This window comes from Culicoides brevitarsis, chromosome 1 (genome assembly GCF_036172545.1).
Source record: "Culicoides brevitarsis isolate CSIRO-B50_1 chromosome 1, AGI_CSIRO_Cbre_v1, whole genome shotgun sequence".
In the NCBI taxonomy this organism is placed as follows: domain Eukaryota; kingdom Metazoa; phylum Arthropoda; class Insecta; order Diptera; family Ceratopogonidae; genus Culicoides; species Culicoides brevitarsis.
In genome coordinates, this window is record NC_087085.1 from 4,899,442 (window position 1) to 4,919,660 (window position 20,219).

At 27.7% G+C, this 20,219-nt stretch overlaps 4 protein-coding genes across 6 annotated transcripts in view; 1 reads left to right on the forward strand and 3 right to left on the reverse strand.

The window, feature by feature from the left end:
- LOC134835896 (serine/threonine-protein kinase MARK2) overlaps positions 1 to 815 on the reverse strand; it is a 50,731-nt gene extending 49,916 nt beyond the window's left edge. For both annotated transcript variants that reach the window (XM_063851015.1, XM_063851006.1), the window contains exon 1: positions 616 to 815. The gene's annotated coding sequence lies outside the window, so the exon portion shown is untranslated. The remainder of the gene's footprint in view (positions 1 to 615) is intronic.
- A 1,410-nt stretch (positions 816 to 2,225) lies between these two features.
- On the reverse strand, positions 2,226 to 14,763 carry LOC134827561 (calpain-A). Of its 2 annotated transcripts, XM_063840268.1 has the most exons (12): positions 14,609 to 14,763; positions 14,066 to 14,147; positions 13,849 to 14,007; positions 8,447 to 8,473; positions 7,193 to 7,692; positions 5,859 to 6,460; positions 5,540 to 5,802; positions 5,322 to 5,480; positions 3,821 to 3,953; positions 3,415 to 3,645; positions 2,660 to 2,989; positions 2,226 to 2,602 (listed from the first exon to the last, which is right to left on the reverse strand). In XM_063840268.1, the coding sequence occupies exons 2-12, from the start codon at positions 14,078 to 14,080 to the stop codon at positions 2,517 to 2,519; spliced, it is 2,505 nt and encodes an 834-aa protein (XP_063696338.1). In that variant the 5' UTR covers positions 14,081 to 14,147; positions 14,609 to 14,763; the 3' UTR covers positions 2,226 to 2,516. The 2 variants fall into 2 exon arrangements, with proteins under 2 accessions (XP_063696338.1, XP_063696339.1); XM_063840269.1 differs by lacking the exon at positions 8,447 to 8,473.
- A 37-nt stretch (positions 14,764 to 14,800) lies between these two features.
- On the forward strand, positions 14,801 to 17,985 carry LOC134827562 (tetratricopeptide repeat protein 27). Its single transcript, XM_063840270.1, has 3 exons — positions 14,801 to 14,950; positions 15,006 to 15,846; positions 16,478 to 17,985. The coding sequence occupies exons 1-3, from the start codon at positions 14,887 to 14,889 to the stop codon at positions 17,919 to 17,921; spliced, it is 2,349 nt and encodes a 782-aa protein (XP_063696340.1). The 5' UTR covers positions 14,801 to 14,886; the 3' UTR covers positions 17,922 to 17,985.
- A 633-nt stretch (positions 17,986 to 18,618) lies between these two features.
- On the reverse strand, positions 18,619 to 20,219 carry LOC134838492 (NADH dehydrogenase [ubiquinone] 1 alpha subcomplex subunit 9, mitochondrial). The gene is made up of 4 exons (XM_063854035.1): positions 20,090 to 20,219; positions 19,532 to 19,976; positions 19,108 to 19,473; positions 18,619 to 19,046 (listed from the first exon to the last, which is right to left on the reverse strand). The coding sequence occupies exons 1-4, from the start codon at positions 20,127 to 20,129 to the stop codon at positions 18,683 to 18,685; spliced, it is 1,215 nt and encodes a 404-aa protein (XP_063710105.1). The 5' UTR covers positions 20,130 to 20,219; the 3' UTR covers positions 18,619 to 18,682.

Below are 20,219 nucleotides of genomic sequence, written 5' to 3' on the forward strand. Positions count from 1 at the left end.
TACGAAAAAAAAATTGTATATGGATGTATAATGAATTGGAAACGCAGAGAATAGAGGTAAACATACAACACTCGAATATTATAAAAGGGAACATTTTTTTTAATAATATTGCTGCTGCACTTTTATTAATATACTTATGTGTGTTTGCCACAGAGCCTTGAACAAAGCATAACATTTGCAACATAAATATTTGCCTTTCGTCGAGAGATGACGGTCGAAAAAATTGTATAACACACACACTTACACACTTTGCAGAATTTATTTTCACTCAAAAGCATTTTTTTCCCTTAAAAATTCACTTTTTTCGCGGAAATCCCGACAATTTTCGAAAAAAAAAATAATATTTTGATAGAACGAGCGACGAGAGAAAAAATGCACGAAGAAGGCACATCAAAAGAGTCATCGTCGTCGTCGTCGATTGTGTAGTGAACAACGCACCTGCCCACTTTCGGGGAATTTTATAAGAAAAATTCGATTTTTCTCCGTTTCCGTTGCTTCGCACGCTCCAACGACACCTTTTTTCGCGTTATTTTACGCACTTTTGGCACTTGCACGGGTATTTTCGATGGATTTTCTTGCAAAATTTTTTTTTTCTCACAAGCTTTCTCTTATTACCTTTTGGTTTGGTGCTGCTGCGTTAGCTTATTTCGCCAAATTTGGCAAGTTGCGCGAGCACTTTTACACAAACGGTTATTTTAATCCAGCTCAATAACCTTTAATGCGGTTTTTGCGAAGATTTTCACTGCTTTTCCACACTGATTTTCCGTTTTTCCTGCGTTTTTCATCGTTCACTGCGACGATTGATCGGCCATTTTCGAGCTGAGGTTTGTAACTTGGGACAATGGATTGCCCGTTGACGTCTCATCTGTCACAAATGGATTTCGTCGGGGGATTTGCCTCAATTGGATTTTTTAAATTTTGGATGGTTTTATGGAAGATTGAAAGTTGAAATTGAAGCTGAAATGAAGAAAAATTATTTTAAAATAAAATAAAATTAATTTTTGAACATTTATCTGTTTAAAATTGAAGAAAATTGGAAAAATACGAAGAGGAGTAACGAAATGAGAAATTAGTTCAATTTCTATCCGTAAAAGCGCTGATGTCAAAGTCCCGTTGCAAATTTATCGTGTTTACCGTTATAAAAAGTTCAAATGATAAGGAAATTGGCGGTGAGTTATTAAAATTTTGTGAATTTTATTAAATTTGTCTTGTAAAAATGGTAAAAAGGATAAGAAAAAATGGAAATCATTTCAATAAATTCTTTAAATTTTGTTTTTTTTTTATTTTGAATTTTTTTTTATATTTTTGTGATTAATTTAAAAAATTTTTAAGCAATACTAAAAATTATTTTCTTAATTTCCAGATTTTTTTTGCTCAACTAATAGGAAAATACAATAAAACATTCTAAGAATATCGAGACGAGGACGACCCAAAGAGAGCTGGCGTGGCAAATGAACCGATTTCAATGGATTCGATTGTATGGAAGCACAGATACACTAAATATTACCAAAATTCTCATAATCAAGAAAAAGGATGAGTTTGGATTTCAACATGTGAAAGTTAAAAATCGCAAATAAGTTGATTGATAAAGATGAAGAAAACACAGAAGAATCACATCAAACATATCCACAAAAAGAATTTCTCAAGATATGTTCAACCATTGACAGTCTTATATTCTCAAGCCGTTAAGAAGCCTCGGATCTCTCAACCTGTTTTCGAAAATTCAACAAAGAAAACAATTTAAAGGCTAAATTTCATTTTTATAGGATATCATAAACTTATCGAGCAGCAATGAAGAACTTTAAATTTTAAGAAAAATGATTTTAATTCTGCCGACGTTTCGAACAATTTAATTCAGGGTTATCATTTTAATTTAAATTTTAATTTTGAAATTTAAAAATGATTTTTAAGACAATAACTTTAGTTATTTTGACGGTTTTAAACGAATATTTTGTTAAATCTATAAAACACAAAAGTCCAATAGATGAAAAAAGAATTTGAATTAAAAAAAATAGAAAAATGATTTGAAAATTCGCATAAATGCGATTTATAAAAAATACGTTGAAATAGATAAAATAGAAGATAAAATGTGGCAGATTTATTACTTTTTTTCCACATATGCGGTTTATCCTATTAACGACAAAATTTTCGCAAAAGCTTCTGAACAAAATTTTAAACTTGATTTTTTTCCTTTAAAAAAACAAAAAAAAAAATAATTTGTTCGATAAATTTTTATTTAAATCATTTCCATGTATAATAGATTCGATTCATTTTAATACATTTTGTCACAACACATAGAAAAATAATTTATATAATTAACAACGTTAAGCGTTTTAAAATATAGTTGTGATGTTTATCATGAGTATAAATTGTGCAATAAAGAGGTACATGTATGTATATTTATTTTGTCTTGAGAAGAGATTCAATTGTGCTGATTCGCATGGCAGCTTTTTTATGTATAAGGCACAACATAAATTTAAAACGCTTCTTTTTGCAACAAAAGGACGGTAACAAATTTACGAATAGACCGTTCGAGTAATCCATTCATCCAATGTGAATGTTGCTGATCCTGTTTGATCTGTGTCGCGATCTTTGAAAATATCTACAAAAAAAAATTTATTTAATAATTTTTTGTTTTGTGAAAATAAAAAAAAATTACCCATCATTGTCTTTAATTTAACTGCACACATGATAAAGTCATCGAAAGATATCGATCCGTCAATTCGTGAACCGTAACGATGTCCCAAAGCGTTGACAATGTGATTGTTAAGTTGGTATCCTGCCGAGTTGAGAGCTGTGCGGAGTGAAAATGCTTCGAGTTTGCCTGAACCAGTTGTGTCATACATTTTGAAGATTTCCTTCCATTTTTGTACGTCGGTCCAAAGTTGTTTGAATTCAATGAGCCCAAGTTTGCCACTCATGTCGGCATCCATCATGGCAACCATGGACCGGCAACAATCTTTTGAGAAACCGACATCGGGTTGAGAGACTGAAATTAGACAAAAAAAATCGTAATTTTTAATTGAGGGAAATTTTTGAAAAAAAAAAATTAAAAATAAAATTTAATTAATTAAAATAAAAAATTTAATTAAAAAAAATAATTAAAAAATAAATTTAGAAAAAAACTATATTTTTCTAAATTAAATTACTTTTTTTTAATTTTAATTTTTTTCATTTTTAAAAATTATTTTAAAATGAAAAATTAAATAATTAATTGAATTTTTATTTTTTTAAATTAAAATATTTTTTTTTATAAAATTTTATTTTTAAATAATTTTTTTTAAAATTATTTTTCCATGAAAAACTAATTAATTAAATTTTTATTTTTTAATTAATTTTTTTTTAAATTTTAAAATAAGAAAATTTTCACAAAAAGCAAGCATGCAAGCAATTCACAACAAAAATAAATCTCACCAATAACTTGTTGATTAATATTATCTCTCGTATTTAACGGGGATTGTTCCTCTTGTCTTCCTGTCGGTTCATTCGCTTGATTCGCACAGAAAGTTTGAACAAGTCCACACAACAACCCAACAATATCTTGCATGGGATCTTGTTGCCCTCCAGCGCCTACAGACTCATTTTGCGTGACATTTCTCGCCTGTTCCGCATAAACGCCATTCACGTGCTGAGCTTTTGGGAAATCTGAGTAGAAATTTTTTTTTACATAAAGAATTTTTTGACCAAAAAAAAATTTTTTTTTCAAAGGGGAATTTCATCAACGAATAAAAACCCAACAAAAATGTGAGTAAATGCAGTCAAAAGCGTTAGTAGACAAAAAATAGAGAAATCCAGAACACAAAAACAAAACAAAACTTACCGCCCCTCATGCTATAGTCGAGAATTTGCTTGAGCTCCATCCATCCAATTTCCTGTCTCGAACCAGCTGCTTTGAGGAAGAGATTTTCGAGCTCTTGATCGGGCTTTGGAATTGCCGGCAAGTCTGGATAAAGCTGATGGTGCAACGCAAATTTAGGCACACGTGACACGTTGAAGTCAGAGAAAAATGAAATGAAAGAATAGACAGTCAGCACAACAAAAAACTTTCACAAAAACACAGAAAATTATTTTTTTCTTACAAAATTACAAAGGGAAACATGCAAAAAGACAGAAAAAGAAGAAAGTTTGTGTTTAATTTTGAAATGTTTGATTCGAAATGTGTCTTTTGCAGATGTAGAAGAAGAAAATTAGCGACGAACGGGATGCTTATAGGTAAATAAAAGATCCCCGATTTGTACAATAATTCAAACAAATCTTTAATTCACAAATATTTTCATAAAATTTTCCAACGATCCAAAGGTTGTTAGATCAAAAATTGTTAGCTAAGAGACTAAAAATAACTCTAAAAGGTAATAATTTGTGAATTAGATGCGTAAACAGTTGTCGTTTGGGGAGCGAGAAACATGTTTACACATCTCACAAATTTTTATTTTTTTTTCTTTCTGTGCTTTGAAAGAGATTTGTTTAACGGTTAGTTAAATATTTTTAATATGATCAACAGGTACAGAGAGTTTTAGAAAATTTTTATCATACCAATATTTAAATTTAAAAAATAATAAAATAATAAGAAAAATATTTTTTTAATAATTCAATTAATTGATCTTTGAAAATAAAATAAAATTTTCATGAAATTCAAATAAAAAAAATAATTCGAAAAAAAAAATTAAAATTTTAAAATTTTTTTTTTAATTTTAAAATAAAATAATTTTTTTTATATTAATTTTAAGAAAAAAATTAATTTTAATTTTTTTTTAAATTTTAATTTTAAAATTATTTTTTTATCAAAAAAAATTAAATAAAAAAAATTTTTAAATTAATTAATTTTTTTTCTATATTTTATTTAAATTTTTTTTTTAATTTAAAAAAATTAATTATAAAATTATTTTTTAAGAAAAATTTTAATTTTAAAATTATTTTTTATAAAAATTTAATTTTAAAATTATTTTTTAGAAAAAATAAAATTTTTGAATGAATTTTTTATTCAAAATAAAATTAATTAAAATTTAAATTGAAAAAAAAATAAAATTTAAAATGTATGATGAAAATTTTCATAAAACTCTCTGTAAATTAATTAAATAAGTACGAGTTGTTCCCTAAATGATAATACTTAAAGAGTCGAAAGTAGTGCTGAAATCTACTCTCTACAGTACAATATCTTTAAAAATCTAATTTTTATAATAATAAAATATAATTTCTGTTCATTTAAGACACATTTGAGGTGCACAAGCGACGAAAAAGAGAAAATTTGGGATTTAATTGAAGGCCCATCCATAAGTTGGCGGGCGAGATTGGGCTGCTTCAGTAGGAAATTCGTAATTTACTTTATGATCGTCGCCATAACCAACAGCTTCGTCATTTTCCTCCATGTTGTTGGCGCATTCGGAGAACACACGAATGAGAAACTCGCCTTCTTCGTTCGGCTCGAAGGTCGATGGAACGATGAGATAATGCCCGGGATCAAGTTTGAAACGACAACTGACCTAAAATTTAAAAACATCATGAAAAATTTGATTTTTTTATGGAAATTAGAGGAAAATACCTCACGCAAGTTGATAAATGCTGGGGAACGTGCAACGGAAGCATTGTACTTGAAAAAGTTCAAGCCAAGCGGTTTTTGTGCCAAATCGCGATCAGTTACGCGATAAATAGCGAAACCAATTGTCAAGCAGTCGGATCCCATATTTTTACGAGAACGACGATTCTTTTGCATTAAAGCGACAATTACGGTGCATTTTCCGTCGTCATCTTCCTCATCGGGGTCGTTCAAGGTCATTACGTATTGCGGATTGTGATAAAAAGTGCCTAAAAATTAAAAATTTCTTTAAAAAAATTTTTTTTTATAAAAAATTTCAAGTTACCGAGATAATTTCTGCATCCGCCAGCAGATACGCCTGAAACCCATTCACCTTCAAACGTCGACATTTCCCATTTTTTCTTGCCGTGACTAATTTGCTCGTCACTCAATGAATCGGGACTCAAGTTACAAATCTCAACACGATCAAAATATCGCAAAAAATCCTTGTACGACATCCAAAATTCTCCGTCAACGTCGAAATTGAGCCCGATTTCCTCTTTGACGTCATCCGAAATGTACCGCCATTCGGGAGATTGATCGCTCCATGCGCCATTCCATTCAGCTTCATTTCCCCAAGGGTTTCGGAGACGCAACAAGGGGATTTTTCCCGTTGTGTTTGGGGTTTGAATGTCAACAAACTGCACTTTTGTGATGGAATATGCATGCCCGCGAATTAGGCCTTCGGGAGTTTCGGCTTCGAGGACATTTGGATCAGGTTCGATACTGCAACCCATCATGGAATTACGCTCGAAGCCCGTTACGAGAATGTTGAAGAGATTGTGAGGCGCTTCTTTGAGTTCGTAGAATTCAGCAACGCCGCCCGTGAAATCTTCGAGAGCTTCGCATGTAGTGCCGCCTTTTAAGGCTTCGTATGATCCATGCAATCTGAAAATATTTAAAAAAAAAATTATTAAAATTTGAATTTAAAAAAAAATAATAATTAATTTTTAAAATATAAAAAAATATTTTTTTTTTAACTATTAAAAAATAAAATAAAAATTAATTAAAAAATATTATTCAAAAAATAAAATTTCAATTTTTTTTCAATTTGAAATATGAAAATTTAAAAATCCGAATTAAAATATTTAATTAAATAAAATTTAAAAAAAAATATTTTAATTAAATTTTTAATTTTTACAAAAAAAAAAAAAAAATTAAATAAGAAAAATTTTTACGAATTAATTTTTAAATTATAAAATAAAATTATTTTTTTAAAAACTATAAAAACTAGTTTGAAAAAAAAAATAATAAAAATTAAATTTAAAAAAAATATTATATAAAAAATATAACTTTAATAAAAATTTTCATCAAATTTTTGAAATCAAAAAAAATTTTAATTTTACAGAAAAAAAAAATTAATATGAAAAATTTTATAAATTAATTTTTAAAATAAAAAAAAAATATTTTAAAAAAAAATATAAAAAAAAATTTAAGAAAAAAAAATTAATAAAAATTAATTTAAAAAAAATATTTTAAAAAAAAAATAAAAATTAAAATATTTTTTAAAAATTTGAATTTATGAAAATTTTTGAAAAAATTTTTCTTTAAAAATAAAATTTACGATTTTTTCAAAAAAAAAAAAAATTAAAAAAAAATAGTTTTAACAATTTGACTCACTTTGCATACGCCTTTTCAAGCAACGCACTCCAAAATTCATTTTGCTCCGTGGACCGCATATAAACCAATTCCCCGCGATACGTTGGAAGACGATCGTCAATTACGACATCGACCCATTTTCCGTACTGCCAAAAGCGGAAATGGAAGATTCCGGCGTAATTTTCCTCGAAACTATTGTCTTCGGGCACAACACGGAAGAACAATTTCGGATCTTGCGTGAGAGTTGCAGCAGCTGCCAACAACCAACAATCGCCCAGCTCGCCTTGTTGCACATCGAAACGCGAATAACCTTCGACGAAAAATTGTGGATCGTCGGCAATTTCCATCGGGCGCTTCCATTCGATGCGACGATCAGGACGACGCGAATACGTGAGAGAAGCGTCATCAGCACGGAATTCAGGATCTTCAAATAATGTTCCTTGCGCTAAACATTGATCGCGAATCGCATAGAAATCTTGGATTTCGGCACGAGAACGAGTTCCGCTGCCACGTTCGCCAAGCTAAGGGGAGAAAAGAAAGATTAGTTGATGAAATTTTAAAAGGTTTTTAGGTTTTAAAGTGCTTTCTATGTACTGTGACTAATCTAAAAGCATTAAAACGAAAACAAGCAAGATATTTTTTCACACTTCAAGAAATGAAATTTTTAAAATTTTTCAAGCGAAAGCATTTCAAATAATTTTAAATTGATAAATTCTGATAAGCGATTTAAAATTTTTTTTTACAAAAAAAATGAGTAAAAATATGTTTCATATAAATAGCATGCAAATAATTTTTTTCAATATTCTTTAATATTTTTTTTATAATTTTTTATCAAAAAAAAAAAAAAAAAATAATAATTAATTTATTTAAAAAAAAAATTAATTTAATTTAATTTTTAATTTTATTTTATTAATCAAGTTTTAATTTTTTTTCAAAAATTTAATAATTTTTTTTTGTATTTTATTTTTTTAAATTTAAAAAAAAAATTTAAATATTTTTTTTAATTTTTTTTAAATATTTTTTTAAAATTTTTTTTTAAATGATTTTTTTTAATTTTACCGCATTTCAAATAAAAAAAAAATCCCATAATTTGTAAAAAACGACACAATTTTCCTTTCCAAGACAGAACAACTAAAACATTTAAATCCAAATTTTCCTTTTTCGAAATGCGGTAAATAAAAAATTAAGCAAATAAATGCAAGCACATTCAAAGCAAAACTCGAATAAAATTCAAAAACAAAAAATTTTAACCCAAAGAAGTGTGTTTCATCTTACCGAACCATAACTACGGCTACTATTTAGCTGTGATATTAATTTTGTTTATTTTTTTTTTTGTGCAATTTTGATAAATTTTGTTAGTTTTTAATCGATCGTGAACGAAAAAAATACAAAAATAATTATTTTAACAATAAAATTACTTTTTTTTATGGAGCGACAAAAAATAAGAAAATAATAAAAAGATGAGCAATGCAGAATTTTTGACTTACAATTTAATGATTTTTTGCAGTGACATGTATTTTTTGTTATTTTTAACAAAAAAAGAGTAAAATAGAAGCCCACACACAAAAAATAATATTCACAAGTTTCCGAAAATATTCACAAAACACACCTTGTAGATTTTGTCAGGTAATGTAATTATTGGTTTGAAACGATTTACTGTCGGCATTTTATGTTTTTATTTTAATTTTTCACATTTAAATTACAAAAGTCACTTTAATAAATTTATTTTTAATTTTTAAAAAATTTTATTTAAATTTATTTCATTCAAAAAATTATTTTTTCAATTTTTTTTTTGTGAATTATTATTTTTTAATTTTTATAAAATATTTTTTTAATTGAATTTTTTTGAAAAAATTATTTTATTCAAAAATTAATTCTCATTTTTATTTTTGAATTTTTATTTTTTTATTTAAATTTTTAAAAAAACATTTTATTAATTAAATTTTTTTTTTTAATTTTTAAAAATTTATATTATTCAAGAAATAATTTTTCTATTTATTTTTTCAATTTTAAATAATTTTTTATAATTTATTATTTTTTTGTCTTTTTTTTTAATTTTTTTTTATTAACCTTTATTTTTTATTAATTTTTATCTTTCGAAAATAATTTCACTTTTAATTTTTATTATTTTAGACAATCACTGAGATAAGATTAAAGAACAATTAGAGGCACGTCAACCATTTCACGCGAGTGCAAAATGTAAACTGTAATAGTGAAAAGTGAATTTACACAAATTTTCTATTTTTTTTTTCATTTTGCCTCATTTTTATGCGAATCTACAGTAAATACAAACTATCAACAAGAATTACTCAGACAGTAAAATAAAAAAAGTTCTACGCCGTCGTAAAATCTAACCAGAGAGACAAAATATCATGTCAGTTAATAATATAATGGAAAGTGTAACAGCTCAGCGGTATTGTGAGCAGTTCATCAACGTGGAAGAAAAAATATGGGTCGTCAATCTCATGTCGACAGTTGGTTCGAATCTCGTGCCAATAGCATTTTTATCATTTTTTCACAAATATCTTGTATTATAGTCAATTATTACTAAGGTGCAGATAATTCCGAAAACTAGTACAGCAATTGTCCAAATGATAACTACTGCGATAAGACATTTGTTGCTGTAAAATTTTAATTTTTAATTAAATTAAAAAAAAGTAATTAAAAAATATTTTATTTTATTTTTTTTAAAAAAGTTAAATTATTGAAAAATTTATTTAAAAAATAATTAATAATTTTAAAAAATAATTAAAAATTTTTAATAAATATTGTTCATAAAAAAAAAATTAATATAAAAAATAAAAAAAAATTAAATTATTTAATTTAACTTTTAAATTTAAATTTTTTATTTAATTATTTAATTTATTTAATTTAAAAAAATATTTTTGAAAAATTAAATTTTATTTTTTTAAGTTAAATTAAATAATTTTAATAAATGTTATTAAAATTATTTTAATTAATTTATTATTTTAATAATTTTAAATTAAAGAAAAAATAATTAATTACTTGAATGAAAATGAAAATAATTTAAATTCTTTAAAAAAAAAATAAATTTAAATTAAAATAAAATTTAATTTAATTAATTTTTTAAATTTAACTTTTTTCAAAAATAAATAATAAAATTTAATTTTTATTTTAAATTTTTTCACATACTTTGTCTCATCTTTTATCGTATAACCGCACGTACGACACTTGCCCTCGTTAAAATTACAATTTTTCATGACATATGGTATCCAAAAACACAAAGGACTGTAAAATGGTCTGAATGAAAATTCGCGCTAAATAATAAAAAAAAAGTGTCATCACGAACCATGAAAAGCACAACAAAAGGGCGATCAAATGTTGTCTAGTCGAAAAAACCTCATTGTACTCGATAGAATAATCCTGACCACACCCAGGACATTGCGGATTACTCCTCAGGGCATTGTCGTTAATTTCTGAATAATAGTCACTCGCGCGATTATTGTTTTGAATTTGAATTTGGATCGGAGCAGAAGGCTTTGAAGTATCGTATCTCACTTTTGACTCCATTTTTCACTCCTTTGCCTTTAAAAAATTGTTCAGAAATGAAAAGTTCAAGTTTTTTCATATCTCTGAAGGAAGGAAACTCATTTCCGGTTGTAAAAAAAATGAAACATTGAAACGAAGTAATAAAAAAATTAAAATTAATTAAATTTTGAGATACATTTCCATTTGTTCAGAAACAAAAATGTGAAACGCAAAAATTCATTAATTTAATATTTTTTGTTGTTTATTGCCACATTTCGCTCAAATAATTTGAACAAGCTGATAAAATGATGAGTTAAGCTGATGAGGGAGTGTTAAGTATTGTTTCAGTTTATAGCTCACAAGATAAAAATCGCTCAGAGGTGTGATGCTAATTAAAAGGACATATTTTATGAACAACGACTAATTAGAGGTAAAAAATTTTCTAATTTCTCTAATTTCACATTTTTTTACATTTAATTTTAGTTTTGTCCAATTCTTCTTGATGGAACGTCGTTTCTGCTCATATTTAGTAAAGAAGTCGAAAAAAAGGAGAATTGTCCAAAAATATCAGTGCGAAGGTTGAATTCTTTAAAAGGTAAGTAAATTATGAAGGTTGTTTTATTTATGCTGAATTTTTTACAAGAAAAAAAGAGAGAGTAAAATATTGATTATTCATAAAATTAAAAATTTTAAATTAATTAATTTAATTAAAAAATAAATAAATAAAATAAAATGAAAAAATAATTAAAAAAAATAATAAAAAATTAATTAAAAAAAAAATAAATAATTAATTAAAAAAAATTATTAAAAAAAAAATAAAAAAATTTTTAAATGCAAAAAAATAAAATTTAAAAACCAAAAATTTAAATTTAAAAAAATTAAAATTTAATTTAATTTAAAAATAATTTTTTTTAATTTTAAAATTATAATTAAATAAAAATCTTAAAATTTTTACAAAATTAAAAAATAATTTTAATTTTTAAATTAATTCAAAATTATTTTAAAAGTAAATTAAATTTTAATTTTTGTTTTTAAATTTTATTTATTTTTTTTTGCATTTACAAAAATGTTAAAAATTCATAAATAAGTCTCAAAATTTTTTATTTTTTTTTTTAATTATTTTTTAATTATTTTTTTTTTATTTTAATTTTATTTATTTATTTTTTTTTTTCATCATATCTCGAAAAAAATAATTCGTTTGCGAAACAAAAATTTTCACAATACAAAATTTCTTCACCCCCGTACTAAACAAAATGTCAACAAAATTCACAGTTGCAATAAATTTCAATTATTCCCATTTCGTCTCTCATTATTCAAAAATATTATGACTATTGTAGTGCAATTTGCAACTATATAAACACACATTAGCGCCAATTTGCAAAGTATTTTGAACAAAAACAGATTCATTCATTGCAATAATTTGTTTCTAATGATCAAACATCTTCATGAACTACGTCGCAAGTCGAAACCGACAACAAGACACATTACACAACTGTTGTTATTTTTATAGAGAAAAAGATACAAATCAAGAATTTTACGACAATAGTCAAACATTCACACATTTATATAGCTAACATGTGTAAGGTTTGAGAACCGGTTAATAAAAAAAAATTATTTGAAAAAAAAAAATGTTTTTCGTTGTTTTTTCATTTCTATTCTGCATAAAATTTAAAATAATAGAATTTTTTGTTGAACTTTCTTTAAAAAAATAAATAAAATTGACCTTTAAAAGGTAATTTTGAAGGAAAAATCAATTGGAACGGCGCCGTGAATTGAATGTAAATTTTCTGTTTAACGTAGAATTTCAATGTTAGGATGATCTTGCGTCACTTGTTAACAAAAATGATCTAATACATTGAACTCATGATTATTTATTAATGGTTGCCCGAGAGATTCTTACAAGATTTTAGTTAGAACATTGATAGATCATGAGTTTCTCAACCCACGGATTCTAATGAACATTGTATGGTAACGAAATTTTGTACAGAGTGTTCTTTTTTGATTTTTTTTTTATTTTTATCATTTTTAGAATTATTTCTTGCATTTTTTACCGTCATCGTAATTTTTCAATTTTAGTTTTTTTTTAATTTTTTTTATTTAATTTTTTTTAAATAAAATATCAATTTTTACAAAAAAAATTATTTCGTGTTCATTTAAAATATTTTTTTAAAATTTTAATTTTTTTTTTGTATTTCAAAAATGTTAAAAATTCATAAATTATTTTCAAAATCTTTTATTTTTTTTAAATTTAATTTTTAATTATTTTTTTGTTTAATTTTAAAATAATTTAAATATTATAATTTTTTTCAATTTTGTAAAAATTCAAAAATTTTTTACTTGAGAATTTTTAAAGTAAAATTTTAAGATTTTTATTTTATTTATTTTTTTTTTTTAATTTTTCTTTTTTTAATTTATTTTTTTTAAATTTATTTTTTTTTTAAATTTAGTTCGTAAAACAGAAAAAAAATTTAAAGATGTAAAAACATGGCAAAAATTAAAAGAAGTTAAAAAAAATACGAAATCTGGTAAGAATAAAAAAGCGGTAAGAAATAATAATTAAATATGGAAGAATTTTATAAAAAGCTGAAATAATTTAAGAAATACGATAAAAAAAACTCTAAAAAATATCGAAAAATTCATAAAATTTGATAAAAAAATAAAATATGATAAAATTTTATGAAATGTGGTAAGTATTTATGAAATGCGTTAAAAAAATTAAAAATAGGGTAAAAATAAAAAAAAAAATTGAATTTTAATTTTAATAATTTTTTTTTAATTTTTTCAAAATATAAGAAAAATAAATCAACAAAAAATGTAAAAATAAGAAAATTTAAAACGGAAAAAAATTTCAAAAAGTGATAAAAATTTAGGGAAATTCAATAAAAAAATTTTTTTTAAAATTATTAAATTAAAAAATTTCAAATAATAATATATAAACCATATGGAACACTCTGTCCTACTACAACATACGCAAAAAATATCAATTATTCATGACATTGGCGTGTTTGCCGGTGCTGTATGTTTACTAATAATGACTACATTTGCTATACGAACTTGCTATATTCATTGCAAGTCATAACAAAACGATGCAAATAATAATATTTTTTTCTGCATTGCTCTAATCTCTACTATTTTCTCATTTCCGCCAAAAATAGAGTAAAAAAGCTCAAGGACGAATGAAAACTTACCACATTGAGATTCTGGATGCTGGGAAGAATGCGCTTCGTGTCAACATGTTTCGCAATGAAGGTATCCTGAATGGCATCTTGGATGAATTCTGCTGCCTTTTGCTTCAACGCTTCCTTGGCTTGATTGATGAGGGCGTCGCCAGCTCCGCCTAAAAACCCCTGAGACGAAAAAAAAAATTTTTATTTCAAAGTAGGTCAGTTTGTCATGTGAACTTACTCGTAATTGATCCATGGAGTAAAAAATGCAACACGCCTTGTTCTTGTTGTTGTGTGAGTATTCGTTCTAATGAAGGAGATTCCTGTAAAAAAATTAATTTTTATTATTTAATTTCAGATGTTCACGATGTGATTTTTAATGAGAATGCGCAACGATCACGACAATCTGGCGACGCGACATGATTCAAATTGTTCCATCATGCGTCGAATTCGTTGACCTTACAATATTTAACAACAACATTACTTCACATCGTACACAAAACAGAACGCAATTCGATTTTTAGCATTCAAGGTCAGTTTTTTTGTGAGAAAATTTTCACTTTACATCATTTACAGCGAAGAATTTGCCCGTTTTGCATCGAAATCAACATGAATCATCGCCAAATTTCATCAAAAATCAAGATTTAGCTTGAATTTTTCAATTTTTTCGTACATCACATCCGATGTGAAGACGATTCGAGGTATTTATGGACAAAAATAATTAAAATTTCTACGGATGATGTCATTCAAAAACTGAATTTTGCTTTTTTCTCACTTCTCTTACCTGGATTTCGTGTTGGAAGGATGAATTTCGGGAAGGAAACTCACTTAAAAATATTTTTTTACCAAATTTAGCTTTTAAAATCAAATTTTTCACGAACTTTTTGAATAATTTTTAATTTTTTTCAACAGGAACGACGTTCACACCAATGTTTTGGTTCGAGACACGAAAGTAAACGTCAAACAGACGTCAAAAAACAATAATAAAAACACGCGGAACGAACGTTTTCGAGTCGCGGCGATTAAATTTTTAATTTTTTCCTTGATTTTAAGCCTAAAAAAATGACGGAGAGCACGGAAATGCTGTTATTGAACCCAGATGAGACGATAAATGTTGAAAATTTTGGTAATTATTTTAATTTTTTCTTCAAAATTGTTTGTTACAAATATTTTTTTTCTAGAATCTTCGTTTTTGGAACTTGCAAAAGGAGATTTTTTAAATGTTTTGACACACAAACAGGATTTACTGACAAAAGTTGATGCGGATTTGTCAAATTTTAAGAATTTACCTCCTTCAGAAGCAAAATTAATTGGAATTTCGTGCGTTTTGGCATTCACGCAGGCGAATTTTACGGGACCTGATCTCAATTTGGGCTTTTCTTTCGAAGGATTGAGCACGAATGAGGTCTTCAGTGCACTCAATGTTGATGGCGAAGAGTTAAATGTGAATGCGAAGCATGTTGAACTTTTATTTCTCGCGAAAAATATTTGGAAAAAATTATTAGAAGCGAATTCTGAAGACATTACGTGCCTTGTTTGGATGCTTCGAACGACAATTTTGCATCAAAAAGTCATCGACGACTCTTGCATCAGTTTATATGAGGAGTTTAAAAGCATTTCAACGCAAATTTTATCGAATTTGGAGAAATTTAGCCTTAAAGATAGACTTTTGGTGCAAGCGGAAATCGTTCAAGGGTACTTGATGTACAAGAGAGTGTATGAAGCGGAGAAATTTTTGAAAGATTTGAAGGCATCAAGCAACTTAGAGTTTGAAGTGAAAGGCGAATTGGGTGTTCGAACAAAATTTCAGCAGAAAGCATTGCCTCAATTGGTGTTGAAAGTCGAGAAAGGCAATGAAAACGAACTAAATAAAGCGGAAATGACACATCCGAATGAACATCTCCCTAAATTGTTGACGCTAGATGATGACTTGCGGTTGGAAAAGATCAAATTTGAAGCTGAAGATGCGAATCAGACACAAATTTTGGAGAGTGTTGTGCAAAATGTGCTTTTTACTCAAATGTAAGTAAAGAATTTTTGATAAAATTTTCAATTTTTTTTTAATTTTCAAAAATTTTTTCGATTTCTCAAAAAATTTTTAAAATATTTAAGAAAGTCTTCGAATTTTTTTAAAATTATTAAGAAAATTTTTTTTTAAAACTTTTTAAGAAAATCTTTGAATTTTCGAAAATTTAAAAAAATAATTCAAATTTTAAAAAATCATCTAAAAAAATCTTTGAATTTTCAAAAATTTAAAAAAAATAATTTATTTATTTTTTTAATTTTTTAATTTATAATTTTTTATTTTATAATTTATTTTTTTTTTTAATTTTTTAAGAAAATCTTTGAATTTTTAAAAATTTATAAGAGAGTCTTCAAATTTTTAAAAATTATTTAAGAAAGTCTTTAAATTTTTAAAAATTATTTAGGATGTATTTTTTTATTTTTAAAATTATTTAAGAAAATGTTCAAAATTCTTCAAATTTTTTAAAATAATTTTTTAAAAAATTGTCTTTTTTAATTTTTTTAAATTTTTTTTATAATTTTTTTAAAAATTTTACTATTAAATAAATAATTATTTCAAATTCAAAAAAATATAAAAAAAATTTCAAAAAATGTTAAAATCTATTAATTTTCATGTCATTTCTTTCAGGAAATATCTCTACTTGTGTCAACCAAAAGACAATTTATGCAAAGAAGAGATCCAACCTTACCTCACGACGCTTCTTTACCAATCGCATGGACCTTGGATGACCCGAATCAACACTCTGATGTCAAACATTCGACTCGAATCGGATCACAGACGAACCGTTGAACGTTCCTTGCGTCAATGCGAAGAAGTTTTAAACCTAATTAACGCCACGGAGACTCCCATCGCGTATCGCCTGTCATATTGCTTCTCCGCTCACATGCTCCCGCGATGGGAAATCGAAGCTGAATTGGGCGAACTCATGGTCAGCTTGGGAATGATCAAAACCGCCCTCGATCTTTATCTGCGGATCCAAAATTGGGAAGACGTCATTTTGTGTTACACGATGCTGGAATTGCGTCACAAAGCTGCCGAAGTCATCAAACAAGAAATTGACAAAAAACCGACTGTGAAGCTTTATTGTTTGCTCGGCGATGCCACGGATGATGTGAGTTGTTACGAAACTGCGTGGAATTTTTCGCAGCAAAAAAGCGGAAGAGCACAACGTCATTGGGGCAATTTCTATTATCGCAAGAAGGAATACGAGAATGCTCTGCCGTATTTGCAAAAAACTCTTGAAATCAACAGTTTGCAGGAAGTTCAATGGTTACGACTCGGATACGCGGCACTTCAACTCGAAAAATGGGAAATAGCAGCGAATGCTTATCGGAGATATACTTATTTAGAGCCTCATGGTTTTGAGTCTTGGAACAATTTGGCGAAAGCTTACATCAAAATGGGCGACAAAACGCGCGCCCATAAAATTTTACAAGAATCCCTGAAGTGTAACTTCAATAATTGGAAAGTTTGGGAGAATTTCTTGCTCGTAAGTGTCGATGTTGGCAGTTTTGAAGACGCCATTAACGCATACAATCGTCTCGTCGAACTCAAAGAAAAATATCACGACAAAGAAATTTTGGAAATTATCGTTGGAGCGATCGAACAAGACATTCCCGATGCCACAGGAAGTACCGCAGGTCGATTAAAGAAAAAATGTTTGACGCTTCTCGGGCAACAATCTGCTCAAAATCCAACTTTAGGCATCGTTCATGAATTGTCGTCGCGAATTACGGATGACGCACTGCAAAAAGCCGAAAAATTACAAAAAGCGCATCGAAGTTACACGCAAACCTCGACGAATTGGGTCAAAGATGAGAAAAGTTGTGAGAAAATTCTCGATCTTTGTTTGAAATTGTGCGACGCGAGTTTGTTGGCGACGAAAGATGAAGCGAATACGAGTGAGGCGAAAAAGATGAGTGTTCTTTCGCAACTTTCGTCGGCAAGACTTGCTGCAATGGGATGCATTAAAGTCGCAAAAGCGGAAAATTACGAAAGTCTCAGGGAGAAAATTGAATCGTTGGAAGCTTCTGTGGCGGAAATCGTTGAAGTAACAAAGCGGCTCAAGTGATTTTTTATTGAATGAAAATAAATTATTTTTCAAAAATGAAAAAAAAAAATCTAACTTTTGTAATTTTGCTATAAAAACTTTAATTATTTTGAGATTTGCTGTAAGAATTCTTATGTTTCTTAAAATTTTTATATCGAAGCTATTCGAATTTTGTTATAAAAAATTTTCAGAAAATTTTTTTAAAAAATTTTGACTTCTGAAAATTTGTTATGTATTTTTTTTTCAAATTTTGCTATAAAATTTTTAAATTCTTGAAATTCGCTATAAAAAAATTTTAAAAAATTAAAATTTGTTTAAAAATTCTTCATATTTTCGAAACATTCTATGAGAACTATTCAAATTTCTAAATATCCTATAAAAATTTCAAAAATTTGCTATAAAATTTATTTTTTTTTTTTAATTTTCTGTAAAAATTCTTTAGTTTCTTAAAATAAAATTTTTGATAAGAAACTTTTAAAATTTTCGTAATTTGCTTTTAATTTTAAAAATTCTTGAAATTTGCTATAAAAAATTAAAATTTTCAAAACTTTTATTCTTTAAATTCTCGAAATTGCTATAAACCTTTTTGAAATTTTTCAAACTTGCAAAAAAAACTTTTCAGATCTACGAAAAATTTCTATAAAAACTTTTTTGTTTCTCGAAAATTGCTATAAATTTTTTTCAAATTTTTAAAATTTGCCATAAAAACTCGAAAAAATTACTTTTAATAATATTTTATTCAATTTTTACAGATGTTTCGGCCTTTTTTTTCTAACAACAAATTATTGAATGAATGGAGGCGGCGCTGGCTTGTTAAATTCACCTAATTCAGAGTCGTAATAGTTGTAAGCGCGATAAGGTCTCAATTCCCATTCAACAACATTTTCCAAAAGCGTGAGATTGACACCCAAATCTTCCAACGTTGGCACGCCAGATTCGACGACATCCGTGATATATTCTCTCTCGACGCGTTCGGGATGCAAATGAGCAATCATCTCATTTGGACAAATCATTTCTGTAGCTTTTACTTTCATCATGAATGTCGGATCGAACATCATGTCGTAACGCACGTAACCCCATTCGCCGTCTTTACGCATGACACGATAGAACCAATCGACGAGTTCGCCGAGAACGTAACGACGAGGTCTAAAAAAAAATTTTTTTTATGAAATTTTTGATTTTTTTTTTGATAAAATTTTGAACTTACCCAACAGCTTGATAGACTTTTCCCGCTGTTTCGGGATCTTTCATGGCATTGACGATTCCTTGAGCCAAGTCGCTGCAATAAACGGGCTGTTTGATAGTTGCTTCGCCTTTTTTCCACATGGGCATCCCACGTATTTGACGACGCCAGATGTGAGCGTAGTACCGCAAGAAACGATCTTCTTGTCCCAAAATGTCGGAGGGGCGGAAAATTGTCGCTTCGGGGAATGCCTCACGAACGGCAAGTTCTCCTTCGTATTTTGACTTGAGGAATTTGCTTCCGCCTTTCATGAAAATTTCCTGAGGATGGGGACTTGCGTTCAATGCTGAGACATGAATAAATCTTTCGACACCCATTTCACGAGAAATTCTAAAAAAAAAAAAAAAATCAGAAAAAATTCAATTTTCATGAAATTTCGAATACAAACCTTGCTAAACGTCGAGCGCCATCAACATGAACATCTTCAAACTTGAAATTTTTCGTTTCCCATTCGCGACCTACGAGATTGATAACGACGTTGGAATATTTCATCGCCTCGCGGATCGATTTTTCATCCATTAGATGGTACGGATGGAAGAGAACTTGTCCCAAATCGCCGGCAACCTTCAAACGGAGCACGTCGTAATGATCTCCGCGATACGGCAAAATCATTTGTGTCCCGATTTTGCCCAATTTGTTGCAAACGTAGCGTCCCAAGAAACCGCTGCACCCAAAAACTGTCGCTACAACCCCGTTAAATGACGATCTGCCGCCCGTGCCGCGACGCATCGACGTGAGTTTCGTCGTTTTCAGCGGGCGAGGCTCTTGTGAGTAGTTCATGGCGGGCACGGCACGAACACAAACGATCCCGAGGAGGCCATTTGACGATTGTTCTGCAACGAAAAGAGACACAACATAAATTATGTAATATTTTTCGAAGCTCAAAGAGGGTTTTTTATGTCAACTTTGAACATTTTTGAGATCCGAAGCTCAAAATGATACTAACTAGCTACTTGGAGCCCATTTGCAGCAATAATGGAAGCCATTTAGAGGCTTTTTCGTTGGCTATTTTTGTTGAATTTTTCCAAAACTCGACTGTCGAGTGACAGCTGACTGACATTCGCTTGACATACGCT